Here is a 20,775-nt window from a genome sequence, read left to right on the forward strand (position 1 = left end):
AGAAAACTATTATATCCCTCTTTTTATCCTCCTCTGACCTCCCCTCCCCCTTCCTCCTCCTCCTCTTCCTCCTCCTCTTCCTCCTCCCCCTCCTCCCTTCCCCTCTCTCCAAGATAGCAAGAAATCTTGATATGGGTTATACATATACAATCTTATTAAATGAATTCTCATTAGTTTTAGTAAAAGAAAATCAGAACAAAAAGTAAAGAAAAATGAGAAAAAAATGAATGAAAATAGTATGCTTTGCTTTGCATTCAGACTTAATTATTCTTTCTCTGAATGTGAATAGCATTTTCCATCACAAATCTTAGAATTATCTTTGACCACTGTTTTGTTGAGGAGAGCTAAGTTTATCAAAGTTGATCATCACACACTATTGTTGTTATTGTGCGTGATATTCAACTGGTTCTGCTAACCTCATTTAGCATAAGTTCATGTGAGCTTTTTGAAGGTTTTATGAAATCCACCTACTCATTATTTCTTATAGAAAAATAGGATTTCATTACAGTCATGTACTACATCTTGTTCAGCCATTATCCACTTGATGGACAACCTCTCAATTTCCAATTCTTTGCTACCACAAAAGGAACTGCTATACATAATTTTGTTCATTTGGATAATTTTTCCTTTTTTTGATCTCTTTGGAATAAAGAACTAGTAGTGATATTGCTGGATCAAAGGGTATAACCAGAGGGTGGAGCCAAGACTCAGCGTGAAGGCAGGATTTTCCAGAGGCTTGCTTCCAAGAAACTCTAAAGGCCTTAAAATTGTGACTCTAACTAAATTTTGAAGAGGCAGAACCCACAGAAAGAGCCAGTGAGGCAATTCTCCAGCCCAGGATGATTTGAAAGATCCATGGGAAGACTATATTCCACCAGGGTCAGAGGGGATGAAAGGGTCATCAGGATCATGCCATGCTGGAGCAAATGAGCTCCAACCTTCCAGAAAGAGCCCATGGGCTGCCTATGTCCCTGGAGGCACCAGCTCATCTCAGTGGAAGCTGTTTCCAGACTTCCTAATCCAGGGATCACCAAACACAGCCTGGAAGATCAGCGGGAAGCCTCTGCCAAAGTGAGCATGGAGCCCAGGGCAGCATGGATCTCAGTGCAAACATGGCATCAGAAAATGGAACCATCTGGAAGTTGCTTCTAATGCTCTCAGTCCACAGATAGTAAAAGGGTGGAGAGAGAGTGTCAAGGTCCCCTCCTCTGTTTCTGAAACAGGACTCTGTGCTTTGTCCACATTGAGACCCAGGTCGCAGTCTGAGGACCTCCACTGCCATAGAGCAGGGACCCTTCTCACAGCTCCAGGGCAGAAGGAGTACTTGTGGTCATCTACAGGCCAGAGAATGAGGCAGAAGAGCAGTCAGAGCCTCTCATAAGACACTGAAGGAACTAAGGTCCTTGAGGGGGTACTCAGTAATACTCAAAAGGTTGGAAAACACCTCTAAACCAGGGCATAGACTGGACAAATGAATAAACAGGGGAAAAACAGAACCTGATCATAAATAATTACTTTGATTCCATGGAGGATCAAAATGCACACTCAAAAGATGACAAAGTCCAAGCTTCTGTATCCAAAGCCTCCATTAAAAATAGAAATTGGCCTCAGGCTCTGAAAGAGCTCAAAGAAGATTTTGAAAATCAAGTAAGGGAGATAGAGGAAAAAATGGGAAAAGAAATGAGAGCAATGTAGGATAATCATGATAACTGAGTCAGCAGCTTGGTCAAGGAGATACCAAAAAAATACTGAAGAAAATATCAAGTTAGAAATTGGTTTAGGTCAGATGGAAAAACCAGTCCAAACAATTAAGGAGAAGACCTTACAAAGCAGATAGAAAAGGGGATAAGAAAGCTCTCTACAGAAAACAACTCCTTCAAATGTAAACTGAAGCTAAAGGAAGCTGATGACATTGTGAGGAATGAAGAAACAATCAAACAAAATCAAAAGAATGAAAAATAAGAAGAAAATATGAAATATCTCATTAGTAAAACAACTGATCTTGAAAACAGATTCAGAAAACAATTTAAAAATTATTGGGCTACCTGAAAGTCATGATCAGGAAAAGAGCATTGATTTCATTTTTATTAGAGAGCGCCTAAGACACCATCCTTTCTTGTCACCATCTTGGCTCCGCCCCTCGACAGGAAGTCCATTGATTTCATTTTTAAAAGAATTTCTTCAGGAAAATTGCCCTGATATCCTAGAAGCAGAGAGTAAAATACAAATTGAGGGAATCTACTGACTACTCCTGAAAGAGATACCAAAAAATAATTCCCAGTAATATTGTAGCCAAATTCTAGAACTCCCAAGGCAAAGAGAAATTATTACAAGTAATCAGAAAGAAATAATTCCAATATCGAGAAACTACAGTCAGTATTACACAGGACTTAGTAGCATCTACATTATGGGCTCATAGGGCTTAAAATATGCTATTCTGGAAGGCAAAAGAGCTTGGATTACAACTGAGAATCAACTATCCAGCAAAACTGAATATCCTCTTTCAGGGAAAAAGATAGACATTCAGTGTAACAGGGAATTTTCAAACTTTCCTGTTGAAATGACCAGAACCGAATAGAAAGCTTGTTCACCAAGTAGAGGACTCAGGCAAAGCATAGAGAGGGTGGATGGAAAGGACTGATTATCAAGGATTTAATAATGTTAAATTGCTTGTATTCCTGCATGGAAAGATGATGCTGATAACTGAAATGAACCATTTCATAATAGAATATAACAGTTAGAAGGAACTTATCTAGACAAGACACAGGAGAGAGCTGAATATGAAGGCATAATATATTATAAAGATGGAGTGAATGGGTGAGAAAGGAATTTACTGGGAGTAAGGGAAAGGTGAGGTAGAATGGGCTAAGATATTTAATGTAAAAGAGTCAAAAAAACTATTTTTGCAGTGGAGTGGAAGGAGGGTAGGTGAGGGGGAATTTGTGAGTCTTCATTCTCATCAGAAATGGCTCAGAGAGGAAACAACATGCACACTTATTAGGGTATAGAAAACTCTTAAACTGGAGCCTGCCTGGCACCACATGACTGGATGGTTATTGGATGTCTGGGGTGCGACTTGGGCTTGGGTCCTCCTGGCTCAGGGCTGGTGCTCAGTTCTCTCTACCATTTGGCTGCCCCTTAACACACTTTAAAGAGGGACAAAATAAAAGGAGAGAAGTAACAATAAATGGGAGTGAGGAGGAATGGATGGAGTGAAATACAATTAGCAATAGTAACTGTGGGAGAAAAATATGGTAACAACTTCTCTGATGGACATATGATAAAGAATCCAATCCAGGGGCAGTTAGGTGGTACAGTGGATAGAGCACCGGCCCTGGAGTCAGGACACTTAATAATAATTACCTAGCTGTGTGGCCTTGGGCAAGCCACTTAACCCCATTGCCTTGCAAAAAAAAATACTTAAAAATAAAAGAATCCAATCCATCACAGATAGAACTGATGGAATTCGAAAACAGATTGAAGTACAATTTTTTTGCTTTTTCTCTTACTTTACTATTCATGAGGTTTTTCTATTTTTTGTGGGGAAAGGGGGATTATGTTTAGTCTTATAACAAGACTATTTTAGTAATGTGCAAATAAATTAGTATAATCCTTTGGGCACAATTTCTAAATTGCTTTACAGAATGATTAGATCAGTTCACAACTTCACCAAAAACACATTAGTTCCCAGGTTTCCTACATCCCCTTTAACATTTATCATTTTCCTTTTTTGTCATATTAGTAAATCTAGTAGGTGTTAGGTAATATCTCAGAATTGTTTACTTTGCATTTTTCTTTTGTATGACTATAGATTTAATTTCATCTGTTCATATCATTTGGCCATTTATATTGAGTTATTTTAACAATTTTTTCCTTTCAATTTTGAATGCCCAAATTTCATCCTTCCTTGCTTGAGATGGCAAGCATTATGATGTTATTTATACATATGAAAGTATGCAAAATCTATCTCCATATTAGCCATGTTGCAAAAGAAGAACAATTAAGAAAAGTGAGAAAATTAGACTTCAATTTTCACTTAGATTTCATTACTTTTTTCCCGGAAGACTGAATTTTTTTTTCATCATGAGTCATTTAAAAATGCCTTGGATTATTCTATCAATCAGAGTAGTCATCTTTTTATTTTTTTTTAGGTTTTTCCAAGGCAAATGGGGTTAAGTGGCTTGCCCAAGGCTACACAGCTAGGTAATTATTAAGTGTCTGAGACCGGATTTGAACCCAGGTACTCCTGACTCCAGGGCCAGTGCTTTATCCACTGTGCCACCTAGCTGCCCTGTCATCTTTCAAAGTTTATCATCATCACAATGTTGCTATGTTGTGTACAACAATCTCCCAGTTCTCACTTTACTTTGTATTATCATATTTTGTTGTTGTTGTGTGGATACACATTCATTTTTCCCTCTTTGAACAAGTTTCAATGAGAGTGAGATAAAACATTGCCCACTCCCCCGTTTTTCCCTTCCACTGTAAAAATTCCTCCTCTTGATAATTCTACCTCTCCTCTCCTCCTCCTAGTTCATCCTCTTTCTCAACACTTCATTTTTGGAGCTCTTTCTAATAGAGCTCACATGCCTCTGACTTTGTCAACATCTCTTAAATGTCATCATTGTCATCCCAATCATCATCATCTTTATCATCATCATTGTTTTCTTCAACATCATCATCATCATCATCACCGTTATCAATACTTAAGAGATATAGTATTATCTTCTCATATAGGATGTAAACAGTTTAACCTTATTGAGTCTCTTATGATTTCCCTTTATATCCAACTCTGTTTTTGTCATCAAGACTGCACGAAAGTCCTCTATTTTATTAAATATCAATTTTCCTCAGAAGGATTGTACCAAGTTTTAATGGCTAAAATATACTTGGTTGAAAACACAACTCTTTTGACTTCTGGAATACAATGTTCTGAGTCGAGTCCTCTACTTCTTTAACATGGAAGCTCCTAAATCTTTTGTGATCCTAACTATATCTCCATGATACTTTAATTCTTATTCACTGCTTGCAATATTTTCTCCTTGGCCCTAAATTTTAGCTATATAAAACTCTAAGGAATTTTTATTTTGGGATCTCTTTTAGGACACAAAAATGGAATTCTTTCATTTTTCTCTTTTATCCTCTACAGGGCAATTTTTCTTTATAATTTCTTGAAGTATCATGTCTAGGCTTTTTTCTGATACTTCTGTAATTTTTAAATTATCTCCTTTCAATCTATTTTCTAGGTCAGTTTTTTCAAATGAAATATTTCAATATTTCCTCAATTTCTTCATTCTTTACTTTTGTTTTATTATTTCTTGATGTATCATGGAGTCATTAGTTATCACATAATTCTAATTTTAATTAATTAATTTAGTGAAATTTCATAACACTTTTTCTATATTTGCTCTGCACAATATTTTTTCAGTGAATTTTTATGCTTCCATTTCCATTTGATATATTTTGCTTTTTAAAGGAGTTCTTTTCTCCTGTCATTTTTATGTCTCTTTTGCCTTTATAGCAATTTTATTTTTAAGATGTTATTTTTCTGTGATTATTTGTGACTCTTTTATCAAGTTCTTAATTCTCTTTTCAAAATTTTCTTGTATCATTCATTCTCATTTCCTTCCCCATTTTTCTTGCATTACTCAACTTTTTATCTGGAATTGCTTGTTGGTTTTTTGTCCAATTAGAATTTTGCTCTGTGACTTTTGATTGTGTTTGTTTTTGTATTATTGTTTTCTTCTAAGTTTTTGTATTGGTCTTCCCTTGCACAATAGTAAAAATTTATGATGTTTGCTCTTGTTTTAACCCATTTCTTTATTTTGGACTTTATGTTAAAGTTATATGAGGTAAAGAAGCACTGTTGCAAGCTTTATGCTTTTTTATGCTGCTACTTCAGAACCCATTATGATTTCTACCTGCTGTTAGGGGTTCCAGATTGGTTTGAGCCAGGGAAAGGTATTTCACTGGTCTCCCTGCCTGTACTATATTTTTAATCTAGGAATAAGCCCTGCCTTTCTGCAGTCATAAGCACTAGCATTCCTCTTAGCTAAGACCAGGACCCTGTGCCAGCAATAAATAGCACTCTTTCTGAATCATTGTCTGAATGCTTTATCTTCTCTGGGTTTAGAGTTCCAATTGCTACTACTGCTTATCTTTGCTTTGGACAGGCTTTCACCCAGGTATCACAGATATCTCCTGTTTATCTCCTGAGTTTTCTTAGAACAATATCTCACCATGACCTTTTGTTGACTCTGCTACTACTATGAAATTTAATTTGAAGCATTATTATAAAGTTGTTTGGAGTAATATTAAGAGACTTCAACTGACTCTTCTGTTTTGACTTCACCCTATGACATTTGTTAAACAAATTGAAAGACTTGATTATTATATTTCATCTTAATGAATTTAATCTTAATATGCTAGTTATGGAAGCATAATAAACCCCAAATTCTCAAATATTTGTACATTTACTAAGTATTTTTACTATGTTGGGAAAACAGGAATGTAATCCAACAGAAAATAGACATAGACATAATTTAAACATAAAGGGTGATATCATAAGAAACTTAGTGTGCCAGAAATAAATTATCTTTCAAATTAATGGATATCATAAAAGTTCATGATCATACAATAGATTGAAAGGTTCACAGGAAATAAAGATGTTTAATTTCATTATATAAAATTTAAAAAAATCTTCGATATGAAATCACAACATTTAAATTTATAAGAAATGCAGAGAACTGGGGAAATTTTTGCTAGATTCTCTTATATCACAGATACATATGAAATTGAACCAAATTAATTAGAGCAAGAAATATTCACTGATAGAATAGAAAGGGTTTATAAACAATTTTCAAAAGGAGAAATTATAGTTATTAATAATCATAAGAAAAATTCTCTAAACCATTACTAATTGAAGAAATTCAAATTTAAAATCCTGAAGTATCAGTTAGCACCCCTTACACTGGATAAGGTGACAAAAAAGAGAAAATGACAAATCCTAGGGCCTATTTGGGGAAATAGTACATTGTTTCCTGGAATTGGAAACGAGATTATCCATTCTCAAAAGCAATATGGAATTATGCCTCAATAGTTATGAAACTGTGCATTCTTTCACCTAGTGAGACTATTAGATTTTTTAACCCAAAAAGATCAAAGGAAGAAAGAAAACCCATATGTATAACATAATTTATAGCAGCTCTTTTTTGCTTTGGCAAATAATTGGAAACTGTGACAATGTCCACCAATTGAGAAGTAGATGAATGATATTATTATTTTGTAAGAAATGATAAAGGGGGGTTCCTTCAGAAAACCTTAGGAAGACTATATGAATAGAATGCAAAGTGAACACAATAAGGATGATATCTATAATAATAATAATAATAATATAAAGGTAATCAAATTGAAAAGAATTAAAGTCGCTGTAAAACTCACTATATATGTATATGTTTATATATGTATTTATATGTATACATACATATATATGTGTAAGAGGGACATATCTAATTTAGAATTTTTTGTTTGACTACATATTTAGAATTGGTATTGTTTTTCTTGTTTTTTCAGTGTATGAAAGAGAGACTGTGGTAGAGAGAGAACTTGCAAGTGAAAAAAAGAATGAAACAACTCTGTGCTTAAAACAAATGACTTTTATCCACAGCATTTTCTTGATCTATCAACCAGTAGGTCCAACTTGTTAAAAGAAGAAATGAGGTTGTTGGCATAACTGGTTCTTTATGAAGCAAAGATAATTTTTTCTGATTTCTGCTTCCTCTTTTAGATATTTACTAACCATTTCAATTAATACTGTACTATTGCACTACTATTACTACTACTACTGCCACTAGCACTACTACTACTATGACACTACTACTACTAGTAATGATAATAAAAATAAATTATTTAATTTTTTTTCCTTAATATTCACTTTAGTGTACTCTTTACCTTGACATAAAGATAAAACCCTAACAAATAAACTTACAAGCTAGTTCTGGAGATAAAGTAGATTCTTTTGCTTGTTTTATTTTGTTTTTCTATCTGAAAATATGTCTAACATGTGGGCTCCAAAAGTTTAGCAGAATAAGAGATCAATTAAAGTTAGTATAATCTTGGAAGTAAAAACTGGAAGAAGGATTAAAGGAAAGATATATTTTATATATAACTAACTGACTGATTTTTTTTTTTGCAAGGCAAATGGGGTTAAGTGGCTTGCCCAAGGCCACACAGCTAGGTAATTATAAAGTGTCTGATGCCAGATTTGAACTCAGGTAATCCCTGACTCCAGGGCCTGTGCTTTATCCACTGTGCCACCTAGCTGCCCCTAACTAACTGATTTTTAAAGCTATTTTCTTTACAATAAACTTTTGAGGTAGGCAACAAAAGTTTTGTTTTTATTATAACAATAATTTAATTTATGCCAAGAGAGGCCTAATGACATCACAATGGTCATATTTCCAAGTAAGTATTCAAACCCGAACACCACACCTTACTTATTATTGTTCACAATAATTCTAATCAAGTTCTGCCCAAATTCTGCAAAATAACTTCTATTTCCAACCAATTTTCAGCTCAAGTACACTCTCTATGTGTTTTGGTTCTAGTAAAAAGGCCAGATAGTATAGTAGAAAATATGCTGGACTTGTTATCTTTCTCACTGCCTTAGATTAGAAGGTATAAAAAATATATTTTATAGCTCAGAAACATAAATAGTAGAATGTCAGAATTACGTTAGACTGAGATTTGACAATATTATGGCAGAATTTGCTTATAATTATGAGGAAATTAGCATGCTGAAACGTAAAAAAAATCAATTCTGGAGTTAGAAGACCTACTTTCAAATGGTCACTCATCTACATCCTATCTATATGACAAACAACTTCTTTTAGAGTCTTAGTTTGCTCATCTTTTCAATGACAAGGTTGAAGTGAATTGTGTTTAATGTCCCTTCCAATTATAAAATCAGTATCATATAATGTGTTATATTTCTAATTGGATGGTATTTAGAAAATATATACTCTCAAGATATTAGTGGTGATATTGTCCATTTTCAATTTTAAGATATGAATAAAATATTTTTTGACAATAGCCCAAGAAAATCTGGTAGAAACAGTTTTCTGAGTCAATGTCATCACCACCACACCTAAGTATGAGTCATAAAGATTTTAAAAGAAAATATCTCCACATGAGATTATTAATTTGCTTCAATGGGAGATGCATGATCTTAGATTAAACTAAAAGGAAAAATAATCAGATCTATCTTGACAATGTAATTTAATGATTTTTGCCTTACGTACTAGAAACATTCAAGCTATTCCTATTTAATTGTAAGTACATAAATACTTTACTAATTACATCACTACAGAATGTTATTGATTTAAATGCAATTTAAATTTTGAGATTATATGAATAAATACTGGAATAAAATTGTTTTTGTTTTGTTGAGTAATATAGTTTAATTTATAATCTCAAAACAAAAAAATGTGAAAAAATGCACAATTAAATCATTCAAAAATTTTGCTTCTATATCATTCCTCACATGAAAACTATTTGGCACCTTATTAACAGTGAGGTTTTTTCCTTTGGTTTGAACTATAATAAATTATCCAATGAAGTAAAAGAAATAGGTAGTCACTGACCGATTATTTCATTTTTTGACATCCTATCATACCATTCATGATACAACTGACTTGAAATGAAAGAATTATATATTCTGTGATGAATTTTCCATTTGTAGCTATCTTCACTTACTATAAAAGAAGTAAAAAAAGAATGTGAAATTAAATACTAAATATCTTGGTTTCAAAATTTCAATCTGTTAAATAAAACTATATGTTTTGCTAATTTATAGTTATTTTATTTCATGATTTACTTGAACCACCTCTAAAATAAATTGAAAAGTATCCATATCTGAAATACTTCCTGGGTTAGCATTTGCATAGCATTCTAAGATTTATTGATTCTTTACTGGTGTTGTCACATTTGATTTTCAAAATAATTCTGTGGTGTAGGGGCTATTATTATTCCCATTTTATAGATGAGTATGGCTAAGAGAGGTTAATTGAATCTACTATAGTCAAGTTATTAAATGATTTGAACTCAGGTCTTCCTGTCTTCCTGTTCAACCCTATCTCAAGTTCATTCACAGACTAGTTGTTGAAGCCACAATTTGATTCTATTCAATTCCATACATTTGGAATAAATTCTTCATACAAAAAAATTAATAAATTAAGTTTCACATATCTTTATGTGGTATTAGCGTAGTGGGATCCATGCCTTATCTTGGGCTTTTTTTTTTCCTTTTCAGTTGCTGTGAATGTGGCTGTGACAGGGCTTCTTCCCTGTGCGCTGTTGCCCATCCAAGCCTAATATGGTTAGTGATCCCCTTGAGTTTTTTCAATCCTCTGTTTTACTTGCAGTAGACATTTTCTTTCCCCATTCAGGTGCCTTATATTAGTGTATCCTGTTAGCTAAAGATGGCTTTATGTAAAACAATATTGTTTCAATAAAATGATGATGGTGCCCAAAAGGTGAAATAATAAATGACTATGATTATATATATATATATATGTATATATACATATATATACATGATATTAAAAACTACTCTATGTAAGAATATATATATATATATATATATATGTATTTTAGAAAGTGGCTTACTGGTTCTAGTGTATAAGTTATTCATTCAATTATCATTTTTAAGCACTATGTACAAGACAATCTGCTAGGTAATGTGGATACAGAGAAATATAATTAAATATTTTCTATCAATGTTTTTTCTATTGTAATGATAGTGGTGGGGGAAGGGGGCAAATAAAAAGACACATATATGTTTATATGTGTGTATGGAGAGAGATAAAATTGTTTTGAGAAAGTAAGTACAATAATTTTGATGTTTTCTTTGGGAGAGGAAGAGAAGAGAATATATTAACAAGTAGATGAGTCGGAAAAAGAATTTATGTAAATAGAGACAGCTGAGCTGAGGCTTGAAGGAAACAAGTGATTCATAGAAACTAGAGAAAAAGGGAAGATGAACGTGGCATATATGTGAGAGAATTTATGTTAATGTAGACAGATAGGCTTTAGAATACCCTTATGAAGGGGAAACTGTCAGTTTGGCTTCAAATAAGAAGTTTCTAGGGTGGTAGTACTAAGGTGAAATCAGTTCTGAAAAGTTAGAACAAGATTGCAAAGGATTTTTAGGTCTACACAGAGAAGTTTTCATTTTTTTCTTGTTAGGGAGCCACTAAACATTCTTGATCAGGGTAATATAGTGTCAAATATGCTTTCTATGGATGGGAGATACTTGATATAATGCTATCAATCAAAAAACTGTTGTAGTAGTCCAAGTTAGAGAAGATGGAAACCTGACCTAGACTGGTGACCATGTGGCTGGAAAGATCACTATATATGAGATTGGTTAAGGAGAGAAAATCAATAGTGGTTATCAACTGATTGAATGGGGGGGCAGTAAAGAAAAGGCATGACAAATGACAATGAAGTGATGTCATATCCATTCTATATTTGGCATGCTTTCCATGGAGCCAAAGTCATCTCAAATCTGAAAGCACCATAATACTGCTCTCAAGGTGAACTGACTACCATTTCTTCAGAAAGAACCATGCAACTGACATACAATATTGCTTTTCTTACATTTCCATAAATAATCTCTATGTGTTTGAAACAATTTATACATAAATTGTTTTGCAGCTGCCAAAATTGCTACTGATCCCCTCATTTTAGTTGATGGGTATACATTTTATAATTTTTATAGGATTAATATTTTTAGTCAAAATGTACTCAGAATTGAAATGTGCTGATTTAATTTTCATAGAATTCTAGGAATCCCAGAACATTGTTTTAAGGTGCTGCTTTCTACTATAAAATAAAATTTTCAGTGATTTCAAAATTATATGTCACTAGAGACAGGTGGATCATTTACAATAAGATATAAAGTAAACACTGAACTGTAGCAAAAATGAGAGTATTTCTTCAGGTCATACTGTTGAAATCACTTTAATTGTAAAAATCTTCAAGATGAAATTAAGTAGATGGTAACCTTTAATTATGATTATTTTTTTGATTCTCCTAGGTTTAGAGTATCAATGTTGAATCACAAAGATTTGCATTGTTATAGTTTTCCTGGGGTTTTTTTTTCCAGTATGAAAATCTGTGAGGCTTATGGTTTAATTCCATCTACGACTTAACAAATATTTGAAAATAAATTCTGGTAACTAATTTTTTTATCATGACAAATACAGTGTCCAACTCAGTTAACTTTTTCTCTTTATGTAAAGTACAGGAATAATATTGTAAGTGGATAGATAAGTTCTACCTTTGGCACATTTTTGCATCATAGGCAAGTCACCTAATCTCTCATTTCTCAAAATCAAGTCTAAAATTATAAATTGAAAAGAGGTGACTAACCTGCTTTAACAATGAAAGTTTCTTACTTGGAGATCCCAATACTAAGAAAATGAAAGGTTTAGTTAAAAAAAAAATTCTGCCACACACAGTGCTTAACTTTGAAAATATAAAGGCAAATCTGAAAGAATTCCTGCTCTCAAAAAGCTTACAAAACACTACCAAAACACTAGTAGCAGCTACCAAATAAAACTTGAAAGGTGAATCAGACACATTATGAAAACAAAAGTTAAAGACAATAGGCCAACTTTTATAATAAAACAAACATAAATTCTTAAAATGTCAGTCCAGACTTAAAAGAGAGGAGAGAAAAAAAGATTTTCAATATTTAAAGACCAAATATTAAGAAGATTTATGAATGACCGAAAAAATTTCTTCAAAATTGATTTCTTCTAAGACAAAAGTAGATTGTTGTTAAAACTGCTATTTACTTATAATTACTTGTAACAAATGCATGTAAAATAAATTATTAGGAATAATGAAAGTTAAAATTGTTCATTTCTTTTCAGGACTACCATTTCAAGATTTACAAATAATCAGAAAAAGAGAACCCAGAGGGCAGCTGGGTTGCACAGTGGATAGAACACTGATACTGGAATCAGGAGAACTTGAGTTTGAATCCAGACTCAGACACTTAAAATTGCCTAACTGTGTGATCTTAAATAAATACAAATTTTTTAAAAAAGAAAGAGAACTAGAAAAACAATCCCAAACTGGCATACAATTGTAGTTGCTTTGGAAGAATATGTAAGTTTAAAACCAAAGTGATTTTGAGTTTGATTATGAATCATAGTACTAGATATAGAAATATCTGGTAACACCACTTTAACAGTTGCAATAGACAGAAAGTTATTGTATCTTTTGCAATTCTGATAAATCTGTGGGAGGCAGGATTTTTTTAAAAAATGTATTCTAGATGGACCTGGAAAGAATAACAAAACCTGCTAGTTATACTAACATTGCCTGGTCACCATGGGAAGATGCTCTTGCAATTGAACCACTAGTGGATATCACATCTGATCCTTTGGACTGAGGTCCTTAAATAGAAATAGTTCTCTGAAATTAATGAATTTAGGCAGGAACCTTCTTTGGTTGTTCTCCATGGTTCTTAGTGAGGACTTTCTTGTAATAAATAAGAGAGCAGTAGCTAGAATTGTGATGTGTGCACAAATGAAATGCAATTATTAAACTCTATGAATCAGGTACCATAATAAATCTGATAGATAAAGGCATGGGACGTAGTCCTCATCCTCTGGGAGTTTGTATTTTAATGGCGAAGAAAACCAAAGCTTGTGGGATATTGTCATTAATATCTAATTATTTTTAAATCTTTTTAATTACTATTGACGAATCAAGAGAAATAAACTGTGTTATACACAGTTGTATATATTTAAGAAGTGGGTGGATGACAAAATGTTCTTCAAAGATGTTTGGACGTGAAATATGTAGTTACTTCACAGGTCATTCAAACTCCAACCCTAAACAAGAATGCCAAGCTGAGAGATGAATCAAGTAAGAAGAGACCTGATCATTCCTTGGGATTGAGCATCAGTTTTGGAAGATTTGTGTTACCACTGTTCTTGTTATTATTAATTAATATGTAAAATGAAATTGGGCTAAATCATCTCCATTCTTTTCTTTCAGCTTTAATAAAATTAAATCTAAAAGAAGATAGGAAAAAATATATAGTTTCTTAGGATTCATGTTTGCTTTTCAATGGAAAAATATATATATATATATATATATATATATGGAGAGAGGGAGGGAGAGAGAGAGAGAGAGAGAGAGAGAGAGAGACAGAGAGAGAGAGACAGAGACAGAGACAGAGACAGAGACAGAGATTGCTTTTGGGACATTCACCCTGGACCTCTCAGCATGACCTTTCTGTCTATTTTGTGAGCAGTATCAATATTAAAAGCTGCTTATTTAAATTCCAAACATTGTAATGGTATCACTAGTTAAGACATTTTCTTGGATCATTATAAATACCACTTAATTCATTTAAGGGATGTTTTTAGAAATTTTTGTCATTAACTCCACCTTGAATATAGTTTGAAAGTAAGGTACGAATAATAGAGTCTATTGATTTCATGATGGTGATTTCAGATATGAATTATTAATTTTTCAATTGTTAGTGCTGCTCTTTCTTTCCTTCACCAAAAATAAAAAAAATAAAATGATGCATCTATCTATAAATATGCATAAACATCCATACCTCTTTCCTGCTAGCTTTGAAAGGTACATAAATTTAATAATAAAAAACATTGGACTTGGAAAAAGGAAGACCTAAGTTCAAATATTGCCTCTGATTCTCCTGAGTCACTCTGGGCAACTAACTTAACCAATTTTTATCTCACTTTCCTCACATGTAATATGAACTTTATGGTCTTATCTATAATCTTGTTGTATAATTTTACTCTATAATCTTATTGTAATCATCTAGGAACTTGCTTTTCTAGTCTCCCCCGTTTACCTCTGACTCTCTCTATGCTTTTATTAATAGTCTTTCCAATATATTTCAAATATGCCTTACTCTTATATAAGTAGAAGAACGAAGGAATAATTTATGACAAATATTTTTCTCTGTAGATTTTCAAGTATACAGAACACTTTTCTGTAGAGTTTGTTCAAGGCAGTACAGTCTTTCCACATAGATCAGAGAACTGAAATGAATAACATCAAATTCTTTAGAATATCCATAAAGTGTCATTTTAAGGATAGACCTTTTTTTATATATAGACTGTGTTGCCAACATTATTGCTATTGATTATTAATTAGTAAGCTAATGAATACTTAGCTACCTTATGTATAATTGAACCTTATTATCTCAACTCTATTCTAATATCTCATCCAAAATTTAAAAAATAATAATAATAGCATTGTACCTCACCTCCTCAGTACACTTCCAACCTTCTACTTCCAGATAGTCACTTCATCAATAATGATGTCAGGGATTATACCTTTTACCATTTCATCCTTTTCTGTTTAAACCTAAGAATTTCTCCCTAAATGTGATGATGCATATAATGCTTGAAAATTGATCATATTGTCCTCAGTGAGCCATTGGGCATATGCATGTCATTTAGAAGAAGATATATTTGCTCTTCTGATAACATCTGTTTGTTTTGTTTTCAATAATAATATAATTATTATGAAAGATAGAAAGATTTTCTCTCCTGCTATATTAATGTATTTGTAAATGTAACATTGCAAATGAAAGCTTCTTTTAGCATGAGGGATTCTTCAGATTTCACTGATTCCTACTTGGAAAACTGGAATGTGCATTTTAGCAATAAACTGTATTCCTATTTTGATTAATTGAAGTAAGAGAGTCTATCATGTAGTTCAATTCTTAAAGAAAGTCTTTAAACATCACATCTCAAATACTTTGTTTTCAATGTAATGAGCATTTATTTCCACAATAGACTTTCCTACAATCTTATTGCAAACCTCTTTTCCTGAAAAGATAGTAATATTTATACTCAGTAATATCTGTTTATATTATGTCTGAAAATGTATAGCTAGAGCACTTAAGCGAAGGGCTTTGAAAATCCCATATTGCCCAAATTACCTTTTTTTTTGCATACTTTAAATATGCTTACATTGATTTCAAGCATCTGTCGGTCTATTACCTTGACTCATTAGTTTCTGTGTTTTCATGCCTTTCCTGCTTCCTTAGACAGGCTCAAGTAGTAAGGGAATGAAGTTCAGTATGCTGAGCATCAGCTTGGAAATTTGAAAGCATTCAATTTTCAAATGAGACTGATGATTTACTTACTGTACCCTAAAGTCAAATTTTATTTTAATTATTCAGTTTTTTCATCATTGAGATTGTAGTCTTTCTCATTTTGATATGTTTCTAAATAGAAAAGAATCATGAAGGACTTTGAAACATATGAACTATGTTAGTTGGAAGTTTCTATTAATAATCTTTTCCACATTTTTAAATGATGCTCAAATTTCCTGAATTTTGATATAAGCAGATTTAACTCCAACATCTCTCTCTCAGCCAAACTTTTGTAGACATCTCATTAATTCTCACAAGAAGTCTGCCTGAAAAGTAGGTGGGAATTTTATTCCCCTTTAAACAGTTGGGAAACCTGGGAAGCACAAAGACTAAAGCTATCCCTTTGTAATAATTCTAGACTCTCATTTTAAAGTGTTTTGTGGCAGGCAGATGTGAAGAGTTGTTACATGTGAATAGAATATTAAATTTTATGTGAGGGATTACTTTGTGAAAATGTAACCATACATTATTTTGGAGCCACATTTTTTATTTCTATTGGATAAGGCAGAAATTATATTACATATTCATTATCTCTAGGGCAATGAAAAAAGGCAGATTCTATTAAATAATTAAAAGATAATTATGAAACTTACTACTTGACATTATTAGACAAATATTTGCAACAAGATGGATTTTTCTCACTATTTTCATGCATTATAAATTGTTGTTCTATATTAAAAGTCCAGTACAAGAGGAGAGATTATTCTAATAGACAAAGCAATGTACCATTTTTTTTTCAAATTAATTCCTATTCTTGAAGCAACTTCATAATTCATGGAATCCAAATTAATCAAATCTGTCTTTGGAGAAAATTATTTTAGATTTTTAAAAGGTAATTTTATCTTAAAGGATATTTAGGAAGTGAAAATAATATATAATCTTCAACAAAATCATTTAAGTTCTCCCTTTGCTTTTTACTAAGAGGGTGATCAATGTTTCTCATTGGAGAGTGATTGTAGTCCATTATATTCAGGAGTACTCATTAAGAAAATTATTAACTTATCCTTAGTACTATTGACTAATTCACATAGAGAGACATTTGCAACTTGAGAAGACTTTATTTCCTTTTATTCATATGTAACACCTACTATTTACTTCATTCTTTCTCTGGAGCTCAAAATTCCATGGAAGTAAGCAGAGATATTACTATCTTCATATTGAAGATAGTAATATCATCCAGAGCCTCAACATTTATTCTCGAGAAGACTAGCTGTCCCTATTCACTGTGTCAACCAGCAGATTATTGCTTCTTGTTAAAGGAAGTAATTGCAATACAAAAGCTTTTCCATATTATCTGTGTTTGCTTATATGCATGTATAATGAAGAATCTTCTAAAGCTACTGATAGCTACCCACTAATCAAAACTATTTTTGTCATTTCATTTCTTGTGGTCAAGACTGCGAATATCTAATTCAAAATCTCTTTTGTTCAGCAAATCCTCGAACTTGAAGAGCCAAACCATTTCCAAGAAAGCTGAAACTGATCCTTTTCAAGATTTCAGCAATAAAAGTCTTTAACCATGCTTTTGTTCAATGGCTGGAGCCATTATTCTGTCAAAATATGAGTGTGTATATTCCCATTAATGTGGTTTTTCCAAAGTCTAAAGTTGCTCAGAGTTGTCATTTTGCCAGAAGAGAAATGTTTCACCATTTCCCAATAGTTAATTTCTTTTAGAATGTTTTCTCTTTCAAGTAAAGCAATATAATGAGTATAATGTAGCAAAGCAGTAAAACAGAGATGTAGAACAAAAATACTCATTTCCATGTCAAGCAATGTATTTTCTGAATTTTTAAAAAAAATTTAAAAAATGAGAACCTTCCATACACACACACACACACACACACACACACACACAAACACACACACACAGACAAATATCCTTTAGACAGATAATGTGAAAAAGGAGAACAATGTTGGAAAAATTTAGCTCTTTAGAGAACAATTCATCTTTGTTTGTTTGTTTCTTTTAAGTTTTTGCAAGCCAATGGGGTTAAGTGGCTTGCCCAAGGCCACACAGCTAGGTAATTATTGTGTGAGGTAGGATTTGAACTCAGGTACTCCTGACTCCAGGGCTGGTGCTCTATCCACTGCACCACCTAGCCACCCTGAGAACAATTCATCTTAAATTATTTCCCCGTTGCTTATTCATTCCCTCCTTTAATATTATTGAGTAAATTACTAGTCCTAGCTAGTCTTATATTGTTCCAAAATCTCAAATTTAATAACAGTAATGATCAAGGCAATTTTTAAAATATATTCCTGTGAGTTCTATTTAATCTTGCTTTATTTTTTCCCTTCTTTATATATGATGAGAAATTGCAATTTGCCAATCTCTCTCTTTCTCTCTCATTTCACACACACACACACACACACACACACACACACACACACACACACACACAATTTACAAAATTGCCAAGTTGTAGATTTCTAATTAGCTAGATCTTGAAGCAGTGGTGCTCAAACTTTTTGGTCTCAGAATACTTTATTCTCTTAAAATATTTGTTTCACCTTCAAAGAATTTTTGTTTATTTGGATTCTATTGATTTTTATCATAGTAAAAATTAAAACATTTTAGTGCATAGTAGTGTTTTAATACTGTTATTTTAATAAAAGTTTTGAAATCATATATTCCTTGAAAAAGAGTTTCAAGATGATCAGGTGTCAACAGAATAATGTAACTACTGTTCTAAAGTATTATACATTTTGATGGCTTCTAAATTATTTCTAAAATTTTACAATAATGATGAATGCCATACACCTAGACCTTTTAAATTATTACTATTAATTAAGAATTATTAATAATAAATTATTTATTATTATTAATTGAAGATGTTATTATATGATGCAATTTTTCTTTTTTCCATATATCTTTCCAAAACCCAGGAGATTCTTTTAAATTATAAAATCAATGGATAAGCCATTTTGGATGTTTAGCCCTCAAATTCAAATGTAGTTATTTCTGGCATAATCTTTCAAAGAATATTAAAAATAGAATGTGAAGGAGAATGTACAAAATATGATATCCATTCAGAAAAAAAAGTTCCAGAAGGAAGGGAACATAATTTATGCTAAGAGTGGCATATTTATTGTCTATTTGATTGGTTAAGATGATGCATCTGGAGCAATTACGGAAGATATTACTGAATGAACAGGTTTTCTGCAATGCTTTGTTAGTGATGCTGAACCACTATTTGAACGCAAGTCCATGCCAGCTGCACTTTTACTTGGTCTATCTTGTTGAGGCTTGTTTTAATGGTGCTTTGGGGGGTTTCAGAACTTAATTTTATATGTTAATGTGACATGCTGCCGTATATGTTATCGAGCTCCAGAGATACCCATAGTCAAAAATAACTCGATTCTATTGCCCTTCTGAATCTCATCCTAGGTAATAAAATGTTATCCACTCTGCACAAAGGTATTCCCAAATCATTTTTATAAGAGATTTAAAGTTTTATTTCTACTTTCATGTGAGGAATTTGCATACAATTTAAATTTTCACTAGACTCATTTAATGATAAAGATAACTTTAGCATAGCTTTGAAAGCTTGGGTTCAGTTTATTGGGAGAAAAGGATATTTACTTTCAAAGGTAAACTGTAATATGTGTATGTGTATATATGCATGCACAAGTGGTTGTTTTCAGAGAAAATTTATATATTTCTTGGATTAATATTGTGCTTTTTAATAAAACCTATATCTCATAAACCATGTAAAACATTATATATATATATATATGAACATGTATAGATACATGGTATAATATATATGCATATAATGTACATTTAATAAACATTAGATATGCATTCCTTTGAGAATGATAATAATATAGTGGAAAATGAATGTCTCTAGAGAAGACTTGAGTTCAAACTTTTCCTCTCTAATTTTTTACCTTTGGGTCTTCCAAGGACCTGAATTTCCTTATCAATAAAATAAAATATAAACTAGACAACTTCAAAATTCTCTTCCAGTTATAAATCTATGATTATATACACTGTTTCTAAAGGTCAATGAATTATTTGAAGCTAAGAATAATAAATACAAAAAGGAAATGTTAATAAGTTGGAAGTTTATAAAAATAAATTGAATCTCAACTTTAATAAACTATAGCATGATTTCAGTGTAAAGGGTAAATTTGACTTCTTCTATTTTTTTTTAGAATTTCTCATTGAATTACAGTACCAATGGGATGTGAATGAGTCACACCAGATTCCTTTTCAAGGTCCTTTCTAGGTCTAAATCTATGATCTTATTTAGTATATAATCTCACCAAGGAACAGGAAATGAAGTAATTAGCTAATCTCATAATTACTCATAGTATGTAGTTTATTCAATTTAATTACTATTTAATCAAATAATATGAATCAGTTAATGTAATACAACTTGAAAATCTGATATTTTCCTTGTCTTCTATTAATAGTCTCATTAAAATTATTATTGTTTAATATAAGATTAAGCCTTTAATAAGAAAAATAATCATGTTTCTTGTAAATTTTATCACTAATAGCATACCAGGCTTTAAAAGAATTGTCCTTTTTATATTTTGTCCTCTTTATTTTC

The 20,775-nt window shown here is 32.0% G+C and overlaps 1 protein-coding gene across 2 annotated transcripts in view; it reads left to right on the forward strand.

Moving 5' to 3' along the window:
* EPHA5 (EPH receptor A5) overlaps positions 1-20,775 on the forward strand; it is a 567,705-nt gene that overhangs the window by 501,307 nt on the left and 45,623 nt on the right. For both annotated transcript variants that reach the window (XM_074229341.1, XM_074229342.1), the window contains one exon: positions 10,310-10,375. In XM_074229341.1, the coding sequence (XP_074085442.1) occupies positions 10,310-10,375 (66 nt within the window). The remainder of the gene's footprint in view (positions 1-10,309; positions 10,376-20,775) is intronic.

The sequence above is a fragment of the Macrotis lagotis genome, chromosome 3 (genome assembly GCF_037893015.1).
Source record: "Macrotis lagotis isolate mMagLag1 chromosome 3, bilby.v1.9.chrom.fasta, whole genome shotgun sequence".
Classification (NCBI taxonomy): domain Eukaryota; kingdom Metazoa; phylum Chordata; class Mammalia; order Peramelemorphia; family Peramelidae; genus Macrotis; species Macrotis lagotis.